Source organism: Sparus aurata, chromosome 6 (assembly GCF_900880675.1).
Source record: "Sparus aurata chromosome 6, fSpaAur1.1, whole genome shotgun sequence".
NCBI lineage: Eukaryota > Metazoa > Chordata > Actinopteri > Spariformes > Sparidae > Sparus > Sparus aurata.
Window position 1 is genome coordinate 14,273,152 of NC_044192.1, and position 27,948 is coordinate 14,301,099.

At 39.4% G+C, this 27,948-nt stretch overlaps 2 protein-coding genes across 3 annotated transcripts in view; one reads left to right on the forward strand and one right to left on the reverse strand.

The window, feature by feature from the left end:
- LOC115582612 (guanine nucleotide-binding protein G(s) subunit alpha-like) overlaps window positions 1-17,498 on the reverse strand; it is a 35,206-nt gene extending 17,708 nt beyond the window's left edge. The window contains exons 1-5 of the mRNA XM_030418664.1: window positions 15,313-17,498; window positions 13,484-13,556; window positions 8,911-8,965; window positions 8,050-8,169; window positions 1,582-1,679 (exon numbers count right to left, since the gene is read on the reverse strand). Coding sequence (XP_030274524.1) covers window positions 1,582-1,679; window positions 8,050-8,169; window positions 8,911-8,965; window positions 13,484-13,556; window positions 15,313-15,451 — 485 coding nt within the window. The 5' untranslated portion in view covers window positions 15,452-17,498. The remainder of the gene's footprint in view (window positions 1-1,581; window positions 1,680-8,049; window positions 8,170-8,910; window positions 8,966-13,483; window positions 13,557-15,312) is intronic.
- A 1,142-nt stretch (window positions 17,499-18,640) lies between these two features.
- LOC115582611 (tubulin beta-6 chain-like) lies at window positions 18,641-26,514 on the forward strand. 2 transcript variants are annotated; one of them, XM_030418662.1, is made up of 4 exons: window positions 18,641-18,727; window positions 24,505-24,613; window positions 24,725-24,835; window positions 24,960-26,514. In XM_030418662.1, the coding sequence occupies exons 1-4, from the start codon at window positions 18,656-18,658 to the stop codon at window positions 26,102-26,104; spliced, it is 1,437 nt and encodes a 478-aa protein (XP_030274522.1). In that variant the 5' UTR covers window positions 18,641-18,655; the 3' UTR covers window positions 26,105-26,514. The 2 variants fall into 2 exon arrangements, with proteins under 2 accessions (XP_030274522.1, XP_030274523.1); XM_030418663.1 differs by lacking the exon at window positions 18,641-18,727 and adding an exon at window positions 22,988-23,126.
- Window positions 26,515-27,948: the final 1,434 nt, after the last annotated feature.

Genomic DNA, 27,948 nt, shown 5'->3' on the forward strand with positions numbered 1-27,948 from the left:
AAGTCTCCTCCATTGTTGTCCAACATCACTATGAGTCTGCGGCCACCATAGCGCCAATGTGACGCTGTTCTCGGGCACAGAGATAAGGGGCACTATGTAGTTTTGGAGAAGAAATTCAAACTCAGACTTTTGATATTTACAATATTAATGACGTAATAATAGAAACTCAGAAATATTTATACGTGAATAAACAAGCTGTTCTCAGAGGAAAATCAGGTCCCCAGAAGACTGTTTGAAGTTAGGAAAGGTGGCAGGGTCCGCCAAATATAAATAAAGTACAACAGTATGAATTTGTGTTGTTCTTTAAAGTCAGTTTGTTTATTCAGTTTATCCAGTGATGGAAACAAAGAGAGTTTGTTTATTTTATTTGTTTAGGCATAAAAAAGATCAGATCAGAAATTATTTCCCTAAAACTACACAGTGCACCTTTCAGCTAAACTATGCATGCTAACATTTGCTAATAAGCACAGTAAACAAAGTACAGAAGCAAACCAAAGTGTTGGAAAGGTTTGGGGTGAAAACTCGAGAAGTAACGACAGTAGCTATCCTAAGCGGGACGTGAAGACTTAAGCCCAGGAGGTTACTGGCTTTTTTTACCCGCATCAGTTTGTTGGTTTGTTGGTTTGTCGGCAGGGTTACACAAAAACTACTGAATGGATTTACACGAAACCTGGATGGAGGACGGGTCTCGGCCCAGAATAGCGCCCATTTACTTTTGATCCGGTTAAAAGAGACGTCCCAGGAATAGTCGTTTATTTCTTAAGGAATAGTGCATGGATGTTGATGGAAGAAAAATCTGCTGAAATGTGGTTGCTGGTGTCTTTGAATGAGTACAATTTGTTGCGAAATAAACAGCAGTGTAGGGGTCTTGGCGGAGGTATGTGCTCTACTGAGTGCCATTGTAGTTGTAGAGATATTCCTGTCGACCTCTAGAGCCATGCTGCTAGTGTGGCTAAAAACAATTAAAAACACATCAGTGAGCCACACCATAGTTTATTCTTAGATAATCATCGTCTTGCTGCTGTAAATAGTCACTACACACCAAATCTGCTACTCAAACTACTCCCCAAATGCAATATTTACTCCTGTTTGTGTGAGGTCTGCAAAAATGCTGTTTTAGTAAATTACTTCTTTTTTTAAAATCAAGATATAACAAATTTTTGCATGATCGTGTTGTCCTCTGAAGTAAAGGGTGGGCTTGAGGCTTGGAGCCACAAACAGGGTCGGGAAGTTAAAAATCACAGATTGTGTTGAGGTGTATTAATTACCGCTTCCTAACTACCTACTATCAGTTCACACTGGTTAGCACACACACACACAGCGTAGGTAGCACAGCGCTCACTTTCACCTCATGAACCATGACAGCACTCGCATTAACCACATGGCAACAACACCCAAACACCAAACAGCGTGAGATCTGTATATATATATATATATATATATATATGTGTGTGTATCTATGTATGTGTGAACTAGGGTCACAAGAGAGAAAAGGGAAGCATGTCTTTGTGTCCACCTGCACCTCGTGAGAGCCCTTAGACATATGATGTTTAATTGAAAATGGAGTGAAAAGAGACTTACTACTGTGCACAGTCGATGAGTTGATATTCGTTGGACCTTTCCCAGCAGGAGCGCACACCCTCGTCCTGCCAGAGGATCTTTGCATGGTCGTAAAACTCCTGGAAAGAGAGAAAAGAGGCATCGGGATCAACATCATGCCACGACTAGAAATAACTGCGAGTCGGGCTCTCGTTTATAGCGGGGGAGGATCCCTGAAACAATGATGTGACATCACAAATTAAGGCAACAAAGTGATTAGAACTAATGTTTGGACACCATTTACATCTTCTTCAGAACTCCAGACAGGCTGTCAACAAGCATGTTAAGCTTCCTCCTGCATTTATTACATCTGAAAGTGTATTACCTTATTTATTTCTTTGGACCAATAATCAATAAGGGGGCTGAAAGTTAGTTGACCAATTTAAACTTCATGCAAATGAGGGTGACATTCGCCTGGCGCCTGTGCAACAAATAAGCAATGCAGTGGACATCCATCAGCATCAGTCTTGACCTGCTGTAGTTACTTTTCTGTGGAGGAGAATATCACTCTGAATCCATCTTTTCAGTGTCCTGAGCCTCTAAGATTACAGATGCAGACATAGAGAAAATGCTACCAGCAGCAAGTCACCAAAATTGTTTTGCAAAAAATGCAGATTTGCTTATTGACACAATGTTCGCAAATGAGCAGCTGGCTGAACGAGGCAAATCTTCCACTGTGTTCAGTCGATTAGTTGAGCAACACGTACTTTGCAACTATTTTGATCACTGAATAACTGTTGTCGTCAGAGGATTTCATGCTTTTATTTGTCCTGCATGACATTTAAATGAACGTATTTAAAGCCTGGAGTTGTTGAAGCATATTTCTCTATTTACTGACACTTTATCAAATCACACAATTAGGGGGTTTCACGATCCTCCAAATCCATGATTCAATTTGACTTCAACTTTTTAGGTGACGATTAAATTAGATTTTTCAATGAATTGTTTTTTGTTCTTTTTCAGCGCCGACAGCTATGCCATTGAAAGACTATTTTCGATCTGGACTTGTAAAGATCCACAGATCACAAGCTTTGCGCTTAAATTCTTCTTTTAAAAGATGCTGGTATTTTGTGTGACTTGATCCTGATGGCTTTTTGCAGGTTAGGGTTAGTCAGGTTCAAAAATTATTCTCTAAAAATCAAGATTCTAGAGTTAAAGTTAAAGTTTGGGAAAAAGGGAAAGGAATTAGATTCAATTTTTGATTTTGAATTTTGAACAGAAATTGTGACACCGCGAGGAGGGATTAATTGAGAATAAGGTCAATAATCATTAGTTGCAGGACTTAAAAATGATGAGAGGAGAAATGCTGTTAAAAAAAGTTGCTCATGATTATTCAAATGCAGCAAACACCAAATGACTGAGTCCTGACACTGGTGAACGGTAACACAAGAGAAGGTCTGGGGCTGGTTGGAGCCCATTTCTCGTCTTGGCGGGTAAAAAAAGCTTCAGGACAGATTGGGGGGAGAGGCGGCGATACTCCCTCATTTGGCTTGTGGTTTAAGACCGGCTCGGAGAGGAGCGACAGATGAGCGGGCCCTGACGGAGGCAGGAAACAGAGTGGTTCACTGAGTTCACGAAGAAACGGAGAGCTTTGTACTGACACAAGGCTTGGCTGTCACTACACAGGGGCCTATCTCCTCACTACGATCTTCAGCCGCTCACATACAATGTGGTCAAGCACAAATAAGCCATTATGAGCCATAGAGTTAGACTGTATACCCTCAGAAGTACTTCATTTAACTGAGCGTGAGCAGGTTTTGCAATGGCCACGATTGTAACTGACGGATTTATGCAAGTTTGTAAAAAGCAGATGGGATGACCGAGGCGGTAACAAGGTGACACTTGGGGTCCGTTTCAAACTAGCAGTTTTGTTTCCAGTTTGTTTAGTATTGCAATTTATCATTTATTTCCTGTTTCTCAAACAAGTCAGAAGGCTACCAAGAGTGATTAGAAAGAGGCTAGAGTGTTGTCAAAGGTCTTTTTATTGTCCTCTGCTATTATTTACTCTTTTGAGTTAAAACTAGGATCCCTCAAAGCAAACAAATCAGAACAAGTTTCCAGGGTAACTCACAAACCCAGAAAAAAATATAACCTTGAAGTAGTGAAAACTGCCAATCACAATTTCCAGAGGCCAAAGGTGACCCTCTTTCAACTGCATTCTTCGGTCTAAAAACCCTGAAGTATTCAGTTTAAAATTCCAAAGAAAAAAGGACCAAATCAACACAACTGAGACAGGGGGTGAGATGAGGGTTCACCATTTTTGGCTAAACAATTAAATCATCCCAAACACTTGCTGATATATATTTCTATCGATCAAAAAATCTAATACTTGGTTCAGTTGATTTGGCGCAATTTAGAGCTGACCTGTTCGCTAATCGTCAATTCATTTATCCAACAAAAACTTTTGCTGGTCCCCGCCTCTTAAAAGTATCCAGTATCTTTTATTTTTTGTCAATTTTGTAGACATCAGCTTGGGCTCCAGGTGCTAACATTTGACTTCTTTCAAAACTAAACAACTGAGCTTAATAGATAATGAAAACGTTTTTAAGTGGCAGCTCTCGTTATATCTTACAGAAGCTTTATTGAATAAGAACAACGTTGCTGTATAAAAATGTATATATGTATAATAAAGATATATAAATATATATATTAAGGATCAAGAACTATAAACCTCATAAAGCCACGACACTTTATATTAGCCAATAACTGAGGTGAAATGCTTTACAGCTTCTTATTTTTTAAGAGATCATGAAGGTCGACTTCAGGATCGTCGATCAGTTTCTCTTAAAGTCGAATAATTTAAATTTTCTAAAATTCAGAGAGTCTGACCAAATCAGAAAAAACTATTCCATGACGCAGCTCTGCTTAAGAATATTGAATGGCTGTGACCTGAGTATACATAGACCTACTTTTAGATCCTGTGTTAGATTGTGTTCTAACGCCATGTTGCAGTATGTGATTTACTGTAAATTCAATCTGTATATCTGCTAAATGCTCTAAATGTAAATGTTAATGTATGTCCTGGTGTTCTGAGTAACCTACCGGGTAAAATGATGTATGATATTTCTTACATTGTGTATGTTTTCAACTCTTTGAGACCTCAGAAATGCATTTTAAACATTCCTGCATATGCACAACATTCAAGTCTTTAAAACCTATGTATTGGATTCAGAGAGTCTCTCTGTATGTTCAACATCTACTTTGTGTTTGTCCGTCGGGAAGAAGGATGCCTCCTTTGTTGCTCGTAATGAGATTCCTCCCTTTTGCTTCCTGTTGGAGGTTTTTTTTTTCCTCTTTTTCAAACTGAGGATTTTTTAAGAACAGAAGGTGTTGTCTGTTGTAGGAATGGGAGCATTTTTTATTACAGTATTTACAGTAAATAATGAGAACAATGATGTGTATCTGTGGATCTGTACTATACAAGGTGGCTCAGGGCAGGTGGGCATGGCAGTAATCAGTCTGCGTGGAATTCACGTCGTGAGTAAACAACCTCTGGAACAATCTTTTAATCTCGCATAAAGGCGTGGTCCATTTTATAAGTAACACTGTAGGAGAATGGGGATCAAAAACTGATTAGAAACGAGGATCGAAGAGGAAATCGAGACTATGAAGATTAAATCCTGTTCTTGTGCTTATTTTCTCTCTCTCTCTCTCACTTCCTCCTCTGCTGAGGGCAGAGTCAACCAGTCCAACTGGTTTCCAGTAGGCCCTAAGGCCAGGCGAGGGGGGAGTGGGGCTGAGGAGGAGAGGGAGGCGGTGGAGGAGCTGGAGGAGCCTATCAGATAGTTTTCTACTGTAATCTCTTTCCTGAATAACTACCCAATCACTTCCACGGGCAGAAAACAAAGCTTTTCTGTTTCTGGACGCTGCTACTTTGATTAAACATCGCTTTAGGTAACCGGCGCTGAAATCCTCTATCTAAAATGACAGTGGAACTCCGACGACTCCCCACATTTATGCTCCAGCCCGCTGCACCCAACACGAAAAAAACAACCAAACTCAAATCAAAGTCCGAGTGCCGGTCCTCTCCCTCCAGTCGAGAGGCCCTGCAGTGGAAGTCTGGTCCAGCCTGAGTGAAGGGTCGGCTCGAGGCAGGCCCGCATAATAAACTTGCCATGAAGTAACAGAAACAATATCAGGAGACTTCCTTTTGCTTACACACAAATACACACACTTAACTGGAAACTCAGCTGTTGTGTACAAATCTACACAGTGGAAACGACCGGTTTAAACACTGACGCTGGAAAAACACCAGGGAAGACACAGCGTTCCTCTTCCTCTGTATGTAACCTTTTCCCTTATTAAACAGTTGAAACGCTATCTGACAAAAGTGCAGAATACGGCACAGATTTTTTCTCATTTCGCAGCTTCAAAGTTTGACCACATCACATCTGTCCTCTAAATATGTATTTCTACTTACTGATTAAAGTGACGTATCACTCCTTATATTATAAAACTTTTAAAATCTGCAAACACATTATTTTGGGACATTATAAGTTGCATAATTTTAAAGTAAATCTGGTGCCTTAGAGCAGGTGTCCCATGTACAGAGGCTTTGTCCTCGCTGCAGCGGGCCCGGGTTCAAGTCCCGGCCCGGGGCCCTTTGCTGTGTGTCACTCCCCCACTCTCTCAACCTGTTTCCTGTCACGTCTTCAGCTGTTCTATCAAAAAGCAAAAAGGCCAAAAAAATATTTTAAAAAACCCCCCCAGTAAATCTGAGAATTTTTCTTTGAAAAATAAAAACTGACAGGAATTTAAGTCAAATTAACAGAGTAGTGATTTGTGTGAATGTTTGCATCATGTGAGTTTATATGCCTGATGATCACAGATCATGATCATGATTCAATTTTGACTGAGCATTAAATCAAATGCATGACCATTTATTGATATACAGAAAATTACAATGTTATACTTTTGAAAAAATACAGCTACAACACAGATTTTTTGCAGACTATTTTCTCAATAAATAAGTTTTTAAAGTGAAAAAAGTGAAAAACGTATTTAAGCGTCTTGTTTTTGTTTGACCAGCAGTCCAAAACCAAAGAATTTCAAATTAACAATGAAAGCTACAGATCATCGCACTTTTTCCATTTTTAGCATTAATCAGTCATCAAAATCTTCCCTGATTTTTTGCTGTCAAGAAACTAAACTTAAATAATCGCTTCCGTTCAATCGTTCAAAAGTGACTCACCGATTCTTTTAGCTAGCATTACATGTTCATCTGACGCTACTTTGAAAGAACTAATCTTTTACTGTAACAATGTTCAGTTACGGTTTTATCTTTTATAGTGGACCAGGTGACTTGTTAATCGTATGACATATACAGCCTGAGGAAACGAGGGCCGTACAGTAGTAAACCCGTCCTTCCGTTGCACAAACATACATTAAGAAAACAAACTCCTTTTTCTTTGGTCCGTTTCCTTCTCACTAGAGTAAACTGGACCTCTCTGGTTAGTGAGTCTCATGCAGGACCGCGACCTGCGGCGGCTCCCAGCCGGGCCGCCGGGAGCAGACTGCAGCTCGAGGGGGAAACCCTCTGAGCCTGTGTGTTTCTGGAGGACAGGTCCCTCCAGACACATTTAGGGTTATTACAGACAATCAGTGTTAATAGGTGCTGTGGATCTCTCAGGTGAGAGGCTCATTCAATTGACAGCCTTCCCAAGCGGAAGCACACCTGCTAATTACTGAACCACTGCGCAAACACACCAGGCTGCCCCTGTGAGGTATCTTACACACCTGCAGCACACCTCGCCAGGGGAGATGGAGGATTCAGCAAGCGAGATCTGACACTCAACGACGTTTGTTAGCACTTTTAATAAGACTTTGAGAACAATTTGAAACGTAGCTAAATTTTCATTAGCTCTCAACATGTTGCTCAAGTCCTCATTTCAAAGAGCTGAATTAAGTTTATGGCTGCAACTAATTAACTACAGATTATTTTCATGATTAATCGCACGCTCTATTAAATGTCAGAAAAATCTATAAAATTGCAGTCCATTTAAGTTGAATATCGTAGAAGACTTTACAAAACAGTAACTATTCACATTTAAGAAGCTGGAGCTACAATTTGTATTATTTAATAACTGAAAAGATCTAATTGTTGACAAAAACTTTTCCATCGACAAATCAACTAACTCGTTTAACTTTTTGTTTTGGTTCTCATCAAGTTACATAAAACCGGGGTACCCAACACTGGCCTTTATATCACACAGATTAGCTCCGGACTTTGTCATTTAAATATTTGCTTTTCAGATTTTTTGTAACAATTGTGCACAAATAGTAGGACAGCGTATAAACTTTATGAACTGCCTCTGGTTATAAGACGCAGCAATTCACGGACCTCCCAATGACTTTAGGATTTAGAGGTCATCGGTACAAAACTTGGGACTTGCAGTAGAAAGAATGAAAAAAAACACTGTAGAAGTCAAGAGAGTCAAGAGTTCAACTTACCGAAGGAAACTCGAAATCCTTCTGGTTTACTATGTTCATGACATACTCGATTCGGCATCGGTTTGCAGGAATGGCTAACTGGCATGGCGGTGTGAGTGTATTCATGGCTGCCACAATCGTCTGGATGGAAAGAACAGAAGAAGAAGACTTAATATTATAATCAGTTTTTTTTAAAACTCAACACTTACAGACTTAATAGTCAACTTTATTTAGTTTATATTAGCTTAAAACTCCTACATCTACACGTCAAAGGAAGCATCTTTTCACTGAACTAGACTCTTATTTTGAAGGAAAACTGTTTCCTGACGTTCATTAGACAATATCTTAAAAGTATCAGACTGTTGTTAGTCTTGAAACAACAGTGTTTTCCTCTACGGTCCATCCAGGAGTGGTGAGCACTCACATTAAGAAAACTACCACCACGACTAGATAAAAGGGGAAATTGAACATTATAATCTCGATAACAAAACAAAACAAAAAGACCAACGGGCATAAGGCCTACTGCTACTGCAGCAGCCCTTTAATCATCAGCAATTTAACCCTAGAACCAAAACTAAAACCAATGTAGACGTGGAACAAAAACAGAAAATTAACCGCTGCCACCACCGCTACGAAACAATTAGAGAGGAAACACTGACACAAAGTTCCTTTATTGCCTCAATGGGTCAGGAATAATTTTGAAAAGCTCATATATTTTATAGAAAATCAAATAATAACACTTTGCTCATCAAGTCCTCAAATCTGTCAGTCATATCTCTCATCATTGCTGCCTATACGGTGGTTAAAGTGCTACAAACTGTTTAAGAAACCCAAACTTCACGCTGTACCATGCACTATGGGGTCAAAAGATCAGATTCTTACCTCTATAGCTTCCTTAATGTTGTTTTTAATATCGTGAATTTTCTGCTTTTTCTCCCTGTGAAGAACAAAGAAGGGTTGGTGTTAGTTACTTTTTAACACAGAAGCATAAATTCAGAGAATTAAGCATTATTTACCCGAGTCATCGAGGCCAACATAACACTTGCAGTCCATCACTTATAACAAAAACCCTGATTCTTCCAAAATAATTGTAAAGAAGTGTTTTGTTTTTTCAGTGTGGAGGAGGTTAAATAACAGCAGACATCAGTGTTACAGCTGCTTCAGATGAACAGATACCTTCATTTTGCTGACCAAGTGCACCTCCTGAATTTTGTGTGCGTGCTGATACAGAACAGCAGTATGTGTCTTAATTTTGACAATGACATTCACCAAACAGAAAAACAGTCGAGTGGAGGTTTGCGGACTGTTACTGCACATTTTAAGGTGTTTTTTTGCGTCCAATTTCAACAACAACCTACCACGAGAACAAAGAAGAATCCAAAGTATTAGCAAACACAATGACACATTCCAGATTGTGCCCATTTATTGTTGTAAAGATAAAACAGGATTTCAGCATCAGCCCCAGTGCATGGCACTTAGTTTATGCAATCTGTGGGCTTTCGCTGATACCAGTAGTAAAGGCCTAACGTCACACAGGTCTTTCAGACACCACGGGCGCCGGGGTTAGGTGTTAAATTCTTTCAAAAGCTTTACAATCGAAAGGCAGATTTGATACTAAAATTCCCCGAAGTGAAACGACCATAGAGCCGCTTACACAATCGGGTACCTGCATGGTGCGATTTCTCCTGAATGACCCAAAATATCTTGAGTATATCAGAGCTCAGACTCAGCACAGAACGTGTGTTACGTCTGAGCGCAGTGTGCAGCAATATTGACACTACAGCAGCAGTGGATCCCATCAAGACCACTGAATCAGGCCTGTGTGATCAGAAGGATTCCAAATTACTAGCATTGATGAAACTGAGTTGGAAGACCATTACTTCTTACTTCTGTCTGTGTTAACTAACATTGTTCGGTGTTACGGACAATATTATTCATAACCTCATACCTCAATATCAATCAAGTAAGAAGTGTTTCCGGGATGGCTACTGGTGATTTTTAAGGAATAATCAATAATCAAGAGGATAACCTGACCAAAACAATTGAGATATTTATTTATCTCACTAAGCTTTGAATAGATCCAAATTAAATGGGATGCATACATTTTTTTTTTCAGTTATTTTAGAAAGAAATTCAAACTCAGAATTTAATATTACTGATGTAATAGTACAAACCCAGACATATTTATTGTTCCCATAACTTAATGAACAAGCTGTTCTCAAAGGAAAATAAGGTCCCAACAACACTGTTTGAAGCTGGAAAGGTGGCAGGGTCCGCCCCGTATAAACAAAGTGAAACAGTTTGAAATTGTGTTGTCCTTCAAGGTCAATTTGTTTATTCTGTTTTCATTTATTTCGTTTGTTTAGTCATAAAAATCAGTCATTGAAGATCTTTCTTCAGAGGTAGCTCCAAAACTCTAGGAGGCAGCATAACGACTTACTGCTGCAAGGTATACTAGCTACTTTGCTGTAGCTATCATTTGTCATCACACCGAGCTGCTATTACCATGTGGCTCAGGTATATCTAGGCTAAATGTCCCCATTGGCTGACGGGATTGTGTCAGCATCTAAATCTTGGGTTATGGGGGAGTCACTGCGCGCAACCAACCTCCCAGTGAACAAGGCTGGACACTAGAGTAGGACCAAACAAAGCCTCTGAGACCACCAGATTTAAGACGGGACGGAGTAAGGAGGTGATTTACAGCTGCTGTGACCAAGACTATGACTCTGGGAATGACTCATTATATCTTTGGTGCCATCAGAAATTATGTGTTGATTAATCCGGTTTTTAGAATGAAAGGAACTTAAATGGAAACAATTTTGATCAACTTCTGAATTGATCATTTGAGGTCTGTATAAGTGATCATGTGCCTCAACTCAAATATGAATGTATATCCTGGTTTTGATGATAGTAAACTGAATATCTTCAGGTTTTAGACTGCTGCTCAGACAAAATGAGACATCAGAATAAGACGCCTTGGGTTCCAGGAAACTGACAGACTTCTTTTTTTTTTATTAAGAAAATTATCAGCAAATGTATCAACAATGAAAAAGTTCATTAGCTGTAACCCTTTTTACAATGCATAAAATGATAAAGAGGGCTTTCAGTCTCAGGTTTCATGTAACTGGGACGGCATTTTGCATGTTTATCGGCGCTGACTCCACTGTGAAAAGTTCTCATACTCAGTGATCTCATTAGACTGCTGGTCCCTCTTTAAAAATTAAGATTTACCGAACAAAAAAAGCTGAGAAACATCCTCGATTTTGATTATTTCCTTAAAGGAAGGAGATGTTTTTACTTAATAAGCGTGGCTTCAGAGAGCTTCCCTCGGCTCCTCGTCCCTTTAGTTCACTCAGAGCTACCGCGGTGCAACAGAGAGAGAGAGAGACTACATTCCTCACACTCGGACCTCCGACGAAAAACAAAACAAAAAAAAGAACACCCATTTTGAAATGCACTACCACACTGGTCTCTTCTCACCTCAGCCACACTACCCGCTCTCACCCTCCTCTTATATCACTGTGTCACTCCCCATCAGCTCTTCCTGTACCCATCCTCCCAGCACCTTGCACTGCCTGGCACTGCCCTGCACCAAGAGGGGGAAACGCAGCAAGGTGAAACCCCTCTGGCCCAAAGAGAGCAACAAAACCCCCGGAGCTTAACACGACTGGGGAGTGACAGCAGACTGTGGATTTGTCATTACACCAGAGCGTCTGGGTCTGCCAGCAGCATCTGTTCAACATGACCCAAAAATAAGCACATGATGATGCTCCTGTACCCAAAACCCCTTTCTAGGAAAACGGATGATTAAGAATAGAAAAATGTGACTTTTGTTTCCATTACATCAATTTGGGATCGAGTTTTTAGGACATTCACAAGACGGGATAGCTTGAAAAACACCCAGGGCAATGTTTCCATGAAAAACCTGAAACAGATAAAGCTGCTCTTCTTCTGCGACACAAACCTCGAGTATTTACTCCAAAACATCACATAAATCTGCCCAAAACATGTGACTTCATTGTCTTCATTAGCCCATACTGGGGTAGGTTTTCTTTTAAACAATGCGAAGCGTGCCAATGGAAATGGGGAAAACAAATAGTTGTCTACCTGCCAGGTGATCAGTTTCAACTGATTAACATCCTTCATGTCTGGAAACTGATGCTAAGTTTTCCCTCTAACGATCAGTACAATCATATGTCATGTTATAAAATAAAAGGAAAATCAGGTTTCCTCTTCCTTCAGACAGTGGAAAGCTGCTAATTTACATTAGACCAAGAAAACTGCCCGAGAACAGAAGAAGCCACATTTCAGAAAAAGAGGGTAATCATATTCTTCTTCGCTGTCTAAACAAGACCGGGGCTGAAACTAACGATTATTTTCATTGTTGATTAATCTGCTGGTTATTTTCATGAGTCATCCATCAGTTGACTGGTCTATAAAATGTCAAAAAATGGTGAACAATTTCGAAGATGTCGTTCTCAGATGTCTCGTTTAGTCCACAACCCATAGATATCCAGAAAACAGAAAACAGAAATTAATCAAATTTAAGAATTCTGATTTTTTTTCTCCCTTAAACAAAATTGTCAAACCGATTAATTGCTTATCAAAATAGATGCCTATCAATGTGATAGTTGATAACTGATCCATTAATGGTTCCATTTCTAAAAAATAACTACTTGACTCCAAGAACTTCTAAGGCTAGAAAATATTTCATTTTAAACATACAACTTCTATATTGTAGCTAACTACAAGCCAGTGGGATTGGCTATGTGCACTTATTGTTATTATAACAACTAACAAATAATTTAATCCATTGTTAGGAAATTAATCTGCTGATTATTGTCTCAATTCATCCATGAATCACTTCATCACGAAATGCTGGAAAACTGTGGGAAAAAAGCTCATCGCAGGTTTGTGAAATGTCTTGTTTAGTGTGACGAAACGTCCTAAAACCAAAGAAATTGAAGTAACGGTGATACCGACTGACTAAATGAGATATAAACACACTGAAAACAGCAAATCCGAGCATTTGAGAAGCTGTAACCTGAGAATATTGGATTAGTTTCGATTGAGATTTGTAACTGATTAACAACAGAGGTTGTAGTTTTTGACAAAATTTCTGTCCAGTGACTAATCAACTCTTTGTTTCACCTCAATCATTTTTGATACACATTGTTGTTGATATAGTTCCTAATCAATTGATCATCTTGTTATAGGAAACGGACAGCGAATCTCTCTGAACTGCCTGCCGTTACTCCTTTCATTTGTATTTCATGAATGCAACAACAGTCGTGCCCGAAACATCAGCACATCATCAAGGTATTTGGTCAACAACTATCGTAACTGATCCCGTCAGTATCACCTTTAAAATCATCACTTCTTCACCTATACACTGTGTGATCAAATGCGCTGCAGGTGTGTGTGATCACAAACCACGAAAGAAACTGACACTTACTCTGCGTTGAAGCCATTTACGTGCAATATTCGCATCTGTTTGACTATCGTGCTTTTCCCGGATTCACCGGCCCCTGAAAGCAGAAAGAGAACAGAAACGATAAGTCAGACAATGTTGATTAAGACTTGTGCTCTAATCAAAAAACAGCCAGATCCACCTGAAACTTGCGGACGATGGTTCGTCGCTGGATACCTGGTCCAGGATGGCGATGACGTTCAAGAGCTACAAGCTCAGTTTGATCCATAACTGATTTGAACTTGAGGGATTTGTTTCTCCGCTCTGCCTCAACACCGAGGACACTGTCCACAATCACAAACCCGAGCTTTCGTCTGCACCACCGCACTCAATTAAGCCGAGCATGATGGTGAGACTTCGAAACAGCCAATCAGAGGGCAAGGTAAATCAGAAATAATCTCAACTGCTCATGTACTGTTGTTTAATTGAGTTGAGTATTACTGTATCATGCTAGCTTATAGCACTTCTACTTCACTACATTTCAGAGGCAAATATGCACTTTTTAACCTCACTACGGTAACTTGACAGCTTAGGTTTCAGGTTTATATGATAAGCTTATGAAATAAATGAAATGTTAAAGGTTACCCCAGTAGGTTGCCCAAACTTTTCAAGTCTTGTTTGGGGTTCCCTGTCAGTCGTTAACCAGCTACAAGAGTGAAATGCTTACTGCTACAGGTAAGAGAACGCCGAACACAGGAATTTCATGTGTAATAAAGTATTTTTACGCTGCTATATTGGTACTCTTACTATGAAAAGATCCGATTCCTTCCTCCACCTAGGCTTCCAGATTTGAGGAGCGTTTCCGAGCATCAGGAATGAAGCTGACGAGATCAGCTCAGGATATATCGCCTAAATGTTTTATTTCTTTTAGCAGTAGTGAAACGTCACCCAGGGCAGACGGAGGAAACCTGTCAGGCCCGGCGAAATACTTTGAAGTATCGATAAACTGTCACTCTCTGTAATTCTGGAGAACAATGAGAAGAAATCCTACACGTGTCCATCATAGCAAACTAAGAAATGAGGTAAAAAGAACACGTCCACGACTGGAAACGAGGAGGCTGTAGGCTACAGGCCGGCCATTTAGCACCCAAGTGTAAGTTAACAAATTTAGGATCAATTTCAGATTAGAAAGAACGGGACAGTCATTCAAGGAAAGCTAGTAATCCTAATAGTAATCCTAATAGTAATCCTAATTTGCTCTCCGTACTCCGAGAGGCTTAGCAGGATACTAGCCCTGCTGGCCTCAAGGTTCTCAGGCTGTATCGTGAAACTGAAGGCCTACACGGTGAAGCCGGGAATCATGTCTTTGAATTAAAAAACAAGTCAAGCTTGATTAGAGAACATACATATCCAGGTTGGCTTGTGTGGACAGGGAACATGCAAAGGTGAGCGAGCAGTCTATAGGCCTAAATAACTCAAGGTGAGGGTACCGACACAACCAACACATCACACACGATCCCGTGCGTGCCGTCCTGTACGTCTTCTCGCGTGGGGAAGAGAAACAACCGTGCACGCAACGCCTATCGGTGGCCTCCCAGCCTCTGCATGCTGCCTTTTACACAAATGGTGTCTGTCTGTCTGTCTGTCTACCGTCTCTCACATGTCCTGTGATCATGCTCCATAATGAGGAGACAGGCCTGACAGAAGACCCTGTAAACCCGCTGGTGTAGTGACATATTGTCATTGCATCATTTGTTGGTGCTTTGAGGCAGTTTTTCAGTGAAGCTATTGATATGATATTTGAATAAACAGGTGAATAACGCATTTAAGCACAAAATGGACACATGGCACACGGTGCATTTCACACAACCTACCTAATAGTAGTAGCCGGTGAGTGGCCCGGTATATCTGTTTGTCTTTTTGGAGCTGCTTCTCTATCTTCTTGTTGGCCTCCCTCTGTGCCTTCTCCTCATTTCGTTGGTCTTCAGTCTTACTATTGCCAAGACAGCCCATCTTCCCAAAAAAAAAAACCCCCAGTGATAGGTTCAGGGGGGAGGCAGGGTTGGATGGGTGGTTGGTTAGGGTGGGTGTAAAAAGAGAGGAAGGGAGGGTGTTGATCAGAAGTGTAAAAAAAAAAAAAAAAAAAAAAAAATCAATCCTAAATTCCTAGACTGGCCCAACAGAGGAACACCTGGCTCAAAATGGGTGACATTTATGTTGCCAGAAGCAGACGCAAACAGATGTTGAACTGTCAGGTAGTAGACGGTGGGGCTCCACCAGGGCTTTGGCACAATTCTGTATGGATGGATGGGTGGATGGATGGATGTGGCTATTTACTGGCGATTTCTCCACAACATAAAAAAAACACATACACACATACACACACAAAAAAAGAAGAGGAGCAGAGCTACGATGCCGCCCTCTCAGACGCTCGATTCGTGTGTTTTTCACTGTAAATCCGCAATGAAGTCATCAACATTGATATGAGAGTGGATGTGAATTCTCCAGCCTTGCAAAACGTACAGTGGTCCTCTCTCTCTTTCTCTCTCTCTCTCCCTGGATATGTTGCGTTTAAACCAAACCAAACAATAAAATTAAATACAAATGTTAAAAAAAGATATTATTTTCACGCTTGTTTTTTGTTTTTTTTCCTTTTTATGTTGAATTGTTCTCAGCAAACGTCTCCTCCGGAGCCCATCTTCGGCAGATATCTCACACTGCCGTTCAATTCATCTCCACTCACAACCCTCTTCTTCTTCCTCTTCTTCTTCTTCCTCCTCCTCCTCCTCCTCGTAAATATGATATTTTTAGGTTATTATTATTATTATCATTATCATTATTATTATTATTATTATTATTTTACAAGGTTGATGAAATCCGCTGTCCAGCTCCACCAAAGCACATCAGAGGGGCGGGTGAGAAGAAGAAGAAGAAGAAGAAGAAGAAGGAGAAGAAGAAGGAGAAGAAGAAGGGGAAAAAATAATAAAAAAATAAATATTTCCTCTTAAAATGACGGCATGTGAATCATCAGGCTTCTTTACACCGGGGTTTTCTTTTGCTCTCTATCGCAGATCCGTCACATTATAACATTGACTTTTTGTTTTCTTCTGGAAAAAAAGGCTCGTTGTCCTCGTTGATGATGATGATGATGATGATGTTTTGCGACCTTATCGATAATATCCTGTTTTGTTGCCGATGTCAAGATTATTTCCTCCCTCTCTCCCCCCGTCAACAGATGCTGCTGCTGCTGCTGCTGGTGGTGGTGCTCAAGCCTCTTCGGAGTGGGGTTTGACCAGAACCCCACCACAAAAAAAAAAAAAGAAAAAAAGAAAAAAAGGCCCCTTCTCCGTCCTTTTTCTTCCTCTCTGTCACGTTAATTTGTGTTTTTCCTCACATCGGGGAGCCTCTCCGAGCGAGCAAAAGGCGGTGTTCTTCTTTCTTTCTTTTTTGTGTGGCAGCTGGATGTCCTTGAATGTATCGCAATATCCAGGTGATATTGGGTTTGGAAGAATCCTCCGTTATTCTCCCGTTCGGCGCAGGTACAGCCCGCTGTCAGGTCTCTCGGCTTGTTGTATTCCCTTTGAATCCGTGTAGTAGATTTTGGTTACATGTGCATGATACATGAACATACCGCGGTGTTTTCAATCACTGGTCCGACGGCGAGGCATTCATTTTTTTTTTCTTTTTCTTTTTTTTTTCTTTCTTTCTTTTTTCTTTTTTTTTTTTTTTTTTTTTTTACCGCCGAGAGGCCCGCGTCCCGCTCCGATGAACCGGTCGGGGAGATGAGAATCGTTTCTTTGCGGTGTTACTCAGAATTATTGTTGCCCCCTTTTTTCTCTGAGAATTGTACATTGAGATAGATAGCGTTGAAGAGGTGGGGTGGGGCAAACGGCTCTCACGGAACCCTGGGAACGAAGAGTCGTGGTCAAGTTCCCCGGGACGACAATTTGCACTTCCGGTTAAAATATTTCACAATAAAAGCCCGCCTCATAGCCCAAGTGATGCTCACACGGTGGTTAGGATGATCTGACCTGCTCTCTATGACGATATTAATATTTGTATTCATGTGCTTTTTCAGAAAGCATTAATCCATCCATCAAAGTTTATATAAAGTAGTAAGTCAAAATGCAATTCAAAGTGCTTTACAAAAACATAATACTTTAAACAACAAGGGGTAGAGACTTATGCACAACAATTGTAGTAAAAGGGTAGTAGAATAGTTTAAATAATAAAAGACAAAGACTAAATTATAAAACAAGCAATACAATGATAAAAGATAAAGAATAAAACATAGAAACAAGCAATACAATGATAAAAGATAAATAAAGATTAAAAACAAGCAATAAGATAAAATATAAAGATAAAACAAGTGAATAAATAAAATATAAAAAGTGAATCAAATAAGAATCACTTAAATAATATTAATAATAATGATAATAATACAAATGATACCAATCTAAAAAGGCAGAATGGTCATAGTAAAAACAAAGTAAGTACATTGTATTTATAAAACAAAGGATAATTTTACTGCTTCAGACCTTGAATTCTTATTCAAATAAAACTTTGACTTAAGTTAAGAAGAAAAATGTCTCAGTAGTGAAAAAACATCAAAAACTAAACAACAGGCCCCTGATTGCCTTTCGAAGCGGGTCAACAACAGTGCTGTCCACGCTGATGCCTGCAAATAATCCAATGGAGAAGTCCCCAAACCAAAAACTTTATATATAGTTTTATATTTTGCACCAGCAATAATCTTGATTATTTACAAACTTTTACTTTAAATATTTCCTGTTGGCGATGCTATATATGAATTAACATTTCGGATCAATTAAAAAATGTAATTTAACAAAAAAAAAAAAAAAAAAAAAACATTTACAATACATTAACCTTAAATAAAAAAATAACTATTGGTACAATTATAATGCTCAAAAACATTTTAAACAAACTTACATGACTATGATGTTGTGTGAGTAGTCTACTCCTAAGTAGCATATTATTCAATAATACAGTCAATATTTATACTTCATGACAAAACACATGAATTGACAACAAACACAATAAATCCGTGAGTAATTAACGTTTTTAACAGATCAAGGCGAAAGAAATGTGGTGCTTTTAGGTTGAAGTTAATATCAGAGTACTTCCGGTTTCCTCCTTGCTGTCGCTTGACGCATCTGGAATGAAGCAGGGTTGGATCACATGATTGCCCGGAGCGTCATGAAGCAGAGGTACAGAAGGGGAGAGGCGCCCTCTTTGAAGCAAAGTGAATATCTACCTATCCAGCCAAAGGTATTAACCAATAACACAGGAAACATACACATTACATTATATTAAATCAAATAAAAAATCCACATTTATAGGTAAAATCGGTAAATTCAAATAACACAAATTTAACAATAAAATGAAGGTTACTTTGCTCACCAAACCTCGTCAGTCGAGTTGTTCCATGCAGGACATGAGGGCCTGCCAGACGAGGGACAAGTCCTTGTTGAAAGTCACAATAAGTCTCAAGTCTCAAGCTATTAAGACCCGTGTCAAGTCCCAGGGATCAACAAGTCCCAAGTCCAAGTCCTAAACTTTGTGTTTGAACCTAGTCCCACTCATAATTGCTTTTTATTTAACGTTCCAATGCACCAAATTTGGACCAAGCAACAGTAAGTATGGTAAATTTGGAGAATCAGTGGTGACTTTGACTAAATTTTTATATAAGCATCATTAATAAATGGTAAATTTATAGTTAATTCAATTTGATCTAATATTTATTTCACTGTTACCAAACAATGAAATGCTGTATTTAATCAGTGTTATCCAGATAATGTTTATAGGTGAACTGCACAGTATGTATTAACCATTTATGAAGTATTATGAACATTAGATGCAACTTAACAACAAACAGTTCCTAAATAAATGTATTAGCAAGTCCTGCATCTACGAAAAACCTACCACAATGTTCTGCTGCGAAGCCCAAGAAATGTTTAGTTGGACTACAAAACTTCAACCAACTTTCCCTTCGGCATGAGGGTGAGGGTGGTGATAATGACTGAATTTTCATTTTTGGGGCGAACTTATCCTATTATCACACAACAGAAGGCTTCAGAAATGACAAACAAAAAGTATCTGATGTCTTCCTCTTCATACATTGGGCTACATGTTGTTCACTCCCCGACGACATCTTAATTTGGACAGCGACAGAATTAATCAACTACTGGTACAATATATCCATTAGGTTTGAGTTCCCCTCTATGGCAAGACTGTTATCCAAATCAGTTGCAGCACTATTTTGATTGATCAACACGGGTTGAGCTCCAGATGTCCTTTAAACTTAATTCACCTCATAGTGATCTGAATTTTTAAACAGCTCCCTGTTGTTTCCCCTGTAGCTCTCATGCACAAACCGTCCACCCACAGACACAGTACACAGCAGACAAACAGACGGACTGGCACGCAAACACACACACACACACACACACACACACACACACACACCGAGTGCGTCAAAAGGCATGGGATAGAAGCTCAGGGCAAAACACATAAAGGTCATCAATGACAACTAAATGCTACTGTGGCGCTAATGAACCCCATCAGACACCTAAAGAAGTAAGAGAAGTAATGATTATGCCTCTTAAAGTCAATATTAAAATCTGCCAGAACAACAAACACCTCACCTGGCATGTGACATCATCTTGTACCTCTGTGACATCATCTTGTACCCTTGTGACCTCACCTTGTACTTCTGTGTTGTTTGTGTACTCAGACCAGGACATTAATCTGCATAATCTGTTAAAGACCCGAACAGTTTTATAGGTAATTATTGTTGTTGACAGTTGTAGTTACCTTTAGGATTAATATTTTACATAAAAATCCATCTATAAGTTTATAAAATATAATGTAATGCTAAAGATATAACCAAAGACATTTCCCCTTTAAAGTGAAACTCTCGTCAGCAAGCAACCAAGGCTTTATTTGTGTTTGTATATGAGTCAAACCTTCGTGTAAAAGCATAATTACGACGAAAGAGGCACTTTTAAGACTTACCGTAGTTTCTTTTTCGAGCAAGCTAATTTTCAATGGAGTGCGGAGGCACTTTTACGCTTCCTAACAGGAAGACTTGAGGAGCAGTCCACGCATTACTCTCCTGCCTGTTAGGTCGCACTCGGGGATCGTCACTTTCTGTCTGCCATGACGGTGGCGCGCCGGAGATGATACTGCTAACGTGAGTTGTCCAAAAACCTTCTTTTAAGTAAACTCTGTGAACACAAACAATGTTCTCAATGCTGGTGTTCATGTGTAGAGACCCTGGTGATACTACAAGCAAAGTTTCATGTTGTGTCGAGCCTTCTTAGTGTTTTAAAAATAGCGTTTTTGATGCTAGCGTAAAAGTGCCCCCGCACTCCATTGTAAATTAGCTTGCCCGAAAACGAAACTACGGTAAATCTTAAAAGTGCCTCTTTCGTCGTAATTATGCTTTCACACGAAGGGTTGGCTCATATTCAATCACAGATGAAGCCTTGATTGCTTTTTGGCGAGAGTTTTCACTTTAAAATTCTGAGACTATTGTCAAATGCCCAAACAGGTAAATCCAGTGCGTAATTTGTTAATTCTTAATATATGTAAGAATTAACATTACCATACTCAAAACAAATAGGGGGCAGCATATCACCAGAGTGACTGCTAAGTGCCGCTAACTGAGCTTTGGTCCGGGACGAGCGCTAGGTGGTTAGCATGCTCACTTCAGTAAATATCTCTGCAACACAATACATACATCATAGTGTTATTACTGCTGTTTATTTAAATTCTTTTGGTAATTTTAGATGATTTGTGAAGGTTTTCAGCAAAGATTCACGGATGAACCCAGTTCATCTAATTCACCTGCAGCTATAGTAGGTGAATTAGATGACCTAGCTTTTGGGGTTTTTTGGTTATGTTCTGGGCTTTAGATTATATATTACACAAAACTTAGTCAGATTAAGGCTCAGTGAGTGATACTAGATTTATATATTTAATTAAACAGCCCCTCTGTCTCTGAGCCCTCTCTGCTACTATAAGGAACTGGAGTAGGTGGATTGCAGGTTAACAGGGGGATGCACTTTGGTCGTTTTGCTAACAAAGGGGATGGTGTCCTTCCTCATCCCCTCTCAAATCGACTACTAGGTAAAACTCAAATATTTCACCAAGACTAATTAATCTCATATTTATCAAGTGTCTCTTTATTAGGGACCAGAGGACTAAGCTTAACTGCACAAAGCTACAACAGTAAAATGCTTCTTACAGCGCATTTCCCTGATGATATGTGTGTATTTCTACTTAATTGCATAAAAATAAGCTGAGTGCATGTTTCACCACCGTTGGGAAACCTGTGGACACTTAACATTTGTGTATTAGCATCTTACAGACTGGTGGAAACATGGTGGAAAATAGATGTATTACAGCAACATACAAAATAACTGAAGTATTGCCTGTGTGACATTCAACTACATTACAAACACATTAATGTTGTTAAAAATATTGAAACATCGTAACATATCGTTTCTCTAAATTTGTAAATACTACTTTCTGCAGTATCGTTACACCAATATGTCAAATTGGTTAATGGGATTCTCAGTAAATTGTTATCAGTCCCTTAAAGAAAAAATCAGAAATGTTGAATTTTAATAAATCAGCTTGCTTATCTATAAATAACTCCATTGATATCATGTTATGCCTTTAATAGCCCTCTAGATGGTAGCATCTCTCATGTACCACTCCCAACTGCTTCAACATATAAATCCATCATTATTACACCTACACTCACTTGTAAGAGCTGAAAATGTAAAAGCGGATGATTTTCTAACATCTCGATCTCCAGTGAAGGAAAATATAAGATGTTATCAACATTCTGCAGCAAAAAACACAACAAATCCTCATATTAAAATCTTATTAAAAATGTTTCTGCAGTTTTTTTTATATAAAAGTAGTCCATCCTGTCAACAACATGTTTGATATTTTGCGTGTGTGTGTGTGTGTGTGTGGTCTCATATAATGTGTAGTTAATCAAATGAGTTTTATCTCGCACTGGCCAGAGAAACACACTACTTTCATTCATCCTCCCTCTACTTCCTTCCTGTTCTGACTGGTACAGCTCACAGATATGTTTTATCAATATACAGCCTGAATAATAATGGTGTTATGTTGTGCATCATTGCACCAAAAGCTTCCTTATGCAGCAGATGATAATTCATTAATTTATGAGAGCTTAACAAAATCAATTTGATGAAGTATTTTCACCAAGTTTGTACAGTTTTTTTTTATAATTCTACAAACAGGCCCATTTAAATGCAGTTAAATCATTTTGGTGAATGACTGACATGCAATACAGCGTACAAACAAAATGACACACACAGATATACAGTAAAACACAAGGGAGCATTCTGGAAGACACAAGTCTACCACTGAGTATACAAATATGGTAAACTACCTCATACAAAAATGAAGAGATTACATAGAGGCCCCTCAGGCCCCTCACATATTACAAACTGGGGAGACTTCCTGACATCACTGATGACATCACTTCCAGTTCTCTATAAAAGACTCGTTGGAGAACTCAAATCTATCGGACACTCCCAGCTGCCCTGTGTACTGTAGCCTGACCATCATGCGTGAAATTGTACATCTCCAAATTGGACAATGCGGCAACCAGATTGGCTCAAAGGTAATAAAGTAAAATCCTTATTTTACAAAAAACTATAATGTATATTAAGCCTTATTTTGGTGAAAATGTTCAAAATTTTAATATAATGTTCTGTCTTTTAAGAATCTCACCAACACATCTGTTGTAATAAAATCTGACTGTTTCAATGAAAATGTGCATGATATTCTGTTTAGCGGAATATGAGGAAATGTTTCAGCTCAAATATTTAAGTTGCGTCAATGTTGTGAATTCTAAAAATTATTAGTATTTCACTCAATTTAACTGATGATGCATATTTTGACATGCGCTGTTCCTTTGCATTGTGCCAGCAGCAGTTGTGAGTGAGACAGGGTGTTCCCTCTCAAGCATTCAGTGAAAAGATAAGGGCCAACGCGAGACTGGCATGGGTGGGACATTTTTATCATAGCTATACCATGAAACAAGAGAGAGGAACTACGAGATAATACAGCTGAAAGAACACTAAATTTTTTTTTTTAAATTGACACAGAAATGTCCCCGTTTGCGGGACAAATAAAAGATTGATCTGATTCTGAAATAGAAGAATGTGGCGGTCTAAAAATCAACCAACTTTAGTTATTAGTCTTTTAATCCTCTACGGCAGGGATTCGAATTTCAGGCTGCACAAGATCATGTGTTGCTGCACTGCAAGAAGCAGGGATGCATTTTAATATGAACTCATGTTAGAAAGAGTTGGTGTAAGCATAGATTTTGCTGTCATACATGGACTGAAGGTCTGATAGACGCAGATAAAAATATTCAACCCAACTGCCAGAATAAATGTTGGCAATATACATTTTTGCACAGGTTTGTTGAGACTTTACATTACACAACCTTTTGCTCATGGTCTGGGGGATAGCGAAGAGGAGGTCACGCTCTGGAAACCATCGTCTCTATCTATAAGCAGTGTCTCAAACAGTAGTGTCTCATTTGAAACACCATCTCTAGAAGTGGTCTGCTGTGCGAAACGTTGCTTGGAACAGTGGTCTCATGCTTAAAACCCTCTCGAATGCCGGCCTCTCTCTTGAAACACTGTCTCAACAGTGGTCTTTTGCTTTTAATGCCATCTCAGAAAGCGGTCTCTCATTTTTAAAGTAAACGTACACATTTAAAGTATCTATAGTTTAGTTTAGTAGACACGTAGAAAGCCAATAATTTATTCTGGTGGCTGGGCTGCAACATTTATACTTCAGCACAACTGCATAAAAATTCTCCTTGAGAGAAAGCAACCACAATCCTGGATCAAAAAATGAAATTACTGTCTTTGTATGAATATTTTGGGGAATTCTTTCATCTCTTGTGTCTCTTCTGCTTCGGCTTGAGCTAACATATGTCTTGAGTTTTCTCCATATTAGGATGATTTCCTTCTTTGTCTTTCTAGTTTTGGGAAGTGATCAGTGACGAACATGGGCTCAATGCAACAGGCAACTATGAGGGTGATAGCAACCTCCAACTGGAGAGGGTCAACGTCTACTTCAATGAGGCATATGGTAATATAGTGGTTACAGGATATTGACTGTAATTTGTTCTTTAACAGCTGCAATTTTTGAAGTATGACCAGTTCTGGCTGTTTTCGTAAATCCTTTCCATTCTGTTTGCAGGTGGTAAATATGTCCCCAGGGCCCTGCTTGTTGACCTGGAGCCTGGCACAATGGACAGTGTAAGAGGAAGCCGCATCGGGGCCCTTTTTAGGCCAGACAACTTCATCCATGGTGAGATAACTTTTGTGATTCATGCTTAAGTTATTGCAAACGATATTTTATGTTTTTCTCCAGTAATTCTCTTCACAAGTAATACAATTAGATTAACCTATGCACTTTTATTTTGGTGTTATAGGGAATTCAGGAGCTGGGAATAACTGGGCAAAGGGTCACTACACAGAGGGAGCGGAGCTGGTGGAGCAGGTGATGGACAGGGTGAGGAGCGAGAGTGAGAGCTGTGACTGCCTGCAGGGCTTCCAGCTGGTTCATTCGCTGGGGGGTGGCACCGGCTCCGGCATGGGAACCCTACTCATCAACAAGATCCGAGAGGAGTACCCAGACCGCATCATGAACACCTTCAGCATCATGCCCTCCCCTAAAGTCTCCGACACAGTGGTGGAGCCCTACAACGCCACCCTGTCTGTCCACCAGCTCCTGGAGAACACAGACGAGACCTTCTGCATCGACAACGAGGCTCTCTACGACATCTGTTTCCGCACGCTGAAGCTGACCACGCCAACTTACGGGGACCTTAACCACTTGGTCTGCATGACCATGAGCGGGGTCACGACCTCTCTGAGATTCCCCGGACAGCTCAACGCAGACCTGAGGAAGCTGGCTGTCAACATGGTGCCTTTCCCCCGCCTCCACTTCTTCATGCCAGGCTTTGCGCCCCTGACAGCCCGTGGCAGTCAACAGTATCGAGCCCTCACCGTCCCGGAGCTCACCCAGCAGATGTTCGATGCTCGCAACATGATGACGGCATGCGACCCAAGGCGGGGGCGCTACCTCACAGTTGCTGGCATGTTCAGAGGCAAGATGTCTACCAAGCAGGTAGACGAGCAGATGCTTGCAATGCAGCAGAAAAACAGCAACTACTTTGTGGACTGGATCCCCCATAACGTCAAGGTTGCCGTGTGTGACATCCCCCCGCGAGGCCTCAGAATGGCCTCCACCTTCATCGGAAATAACACAGCCATTCAAGAGATATTCCGTCGTGTAGGTGAGCAGTTCTCCATGATGTTCAGACGCAAGGCTTTTCTCCACTGGTATACAGGGGAAGGTATGGATGAATTGGAGTTCAATGAGGCAGAGAGCAACCTTAACGACCTGGTGTCGGAGTACCAGCAGTACCAAGACGCCACAGCAGATCTAGGTTGGGAAGGTGAGGACGAAGAAGAGGAGGAACCCGCAACACCAGCGACAACAAAAGTCAGTTCTCAGATGGAAGTTAAACTGGAAACAGTGACGGAAACAAGCAAAGACACTGTAGATGAGTAGAAGACAAAGGGTATACAGTGTGGTGTGTAGGTTTGAAAAGGAACTCATTATTTTATACTTATTTTGTAGTTTAATTTATGCCAATGATTGATTTATGTAGTCTTTACTTGATTAAATGTGCTCAAAAAATAGTGCTTATTGTCTTTTATGTACGCTTCAATCAAATTGAAAGCTTGTATATTACTTTTTAAGGATTAGAAACTAAATAATTTAAAATCATAGGAATTTTGAATGTAAATATAAAGTTGTATGTCATTATGCTCCGCTCTATATAATCCACAGCTAAAAAAACAAAATTGTGATATTAACACTGTTTGTTGGATCCTTTTTTTTTTTCAGACGTATAGCAGATGTTTCATTCAGTGATTTGTATCTAGGTTATGACGGTAATTAAAAACAGTGAATCCAAAGAGTCTAAGTGTCATTACAGCTACAAAAATCCATCAGTACTTTTCTGTTTCATTCAGCTGAACTTGAACTGGACTAAAACTAACTAAACTAAGCTGCTATGATGGACAGCAGTCTGACAGGACCGTGATAGTGATACCGTACAAGGCTGTCACACAAGGCTGTTTCCTCCCGCTCATTTATGAGTCTGGGCCATAGAGATTACACATAACTTGGCCACAGTGTCTGCACTCTGAGATAAGCACACATTACGTGGAGATGACCCTGCACTAGTGCAATACAGTCGACTAGACTGGGGATAAAGGAGATCATAATGCATGTAACCTACATGTGAATATAGGTTAAAGTGCCAGATTACCTGACACTACCTGACAGAGGCCAATCTGCTTCAAGTTACAAGGTGTCGATGAGGGCTAGAAGCCAGCGCTTACGCAACAGACGGACAATTTCAGTAGAGAGTGACTCCAATGTCCTCTTATGACCCCTTGTGACCCCTTGTCACTGTTAGCATATGTCTTTAGATAATAACTGTTTCAACCCCTCCACCAAAGAGTGTTTTTTTCATTTAGAACTGTTTAGACTCCAAAAAAAGTAAATCATTTTTAATTCGGTAATTCACAAGAAAAAAAAAAGATTCTAATAAAGAGCATAATTTTCTTTAGCATAAACATGTTTGTTAATACTTTAAATTTAGGTCTTTGTAATAATTGTTATTTAATAGATATTAAGGCATTTAGTTCTTTGTAATAAGTGTTATTTAATAGATATTAAGGCATTTAGTTCTGACATGATGCCTAACAAACATAAATAACTTACAATAGCAAAATAAACACATTTTTCATAGGATTTTAAGACATTTATAAGCACTACAAGAAACTTCCTTAATAGAAGCTCAAGAGCCTCAAAAAAAGCCTTGTGACTTTCTTATAGCATTTCAAAAACATCTATTGAGTTGAATTAACTCTTATTATTTTTTGTTTCTTAAGGATTAGAATACTTCATTATGCATTTATTAGCAGTTAAATATGCACCTAAAAACATACATATGTTTTTTGCTGGTATTCGATCCAAAGCAAGAACAATTTGAATTACCTGTTTTAATCATAATTTAAAAAACTGTCTTATAGTCCAACAATAAACATGTTTATTGCACTATTATTAACACTTATAGAGTAATTGATGTTATCAAACATCTTATACTATGAGCTTATTAAGGGCCTTTTTAGGTGAATCATCTCAAGATCCATCAGATTAATCAGAAATCCTGACTTTCCTTGCAGACATTGTTTGAATAGCATCAGAGCTGGTTTCCCTCAACCTAACAGCAGAGGGTTAAAATAAAAAGCCAATAAATTATTGCACCCAGATAGCCCACATACACCGATTCGTACAACAATAAAGATAAGATTTCCATCAATATTTGACAACTGAGTTGA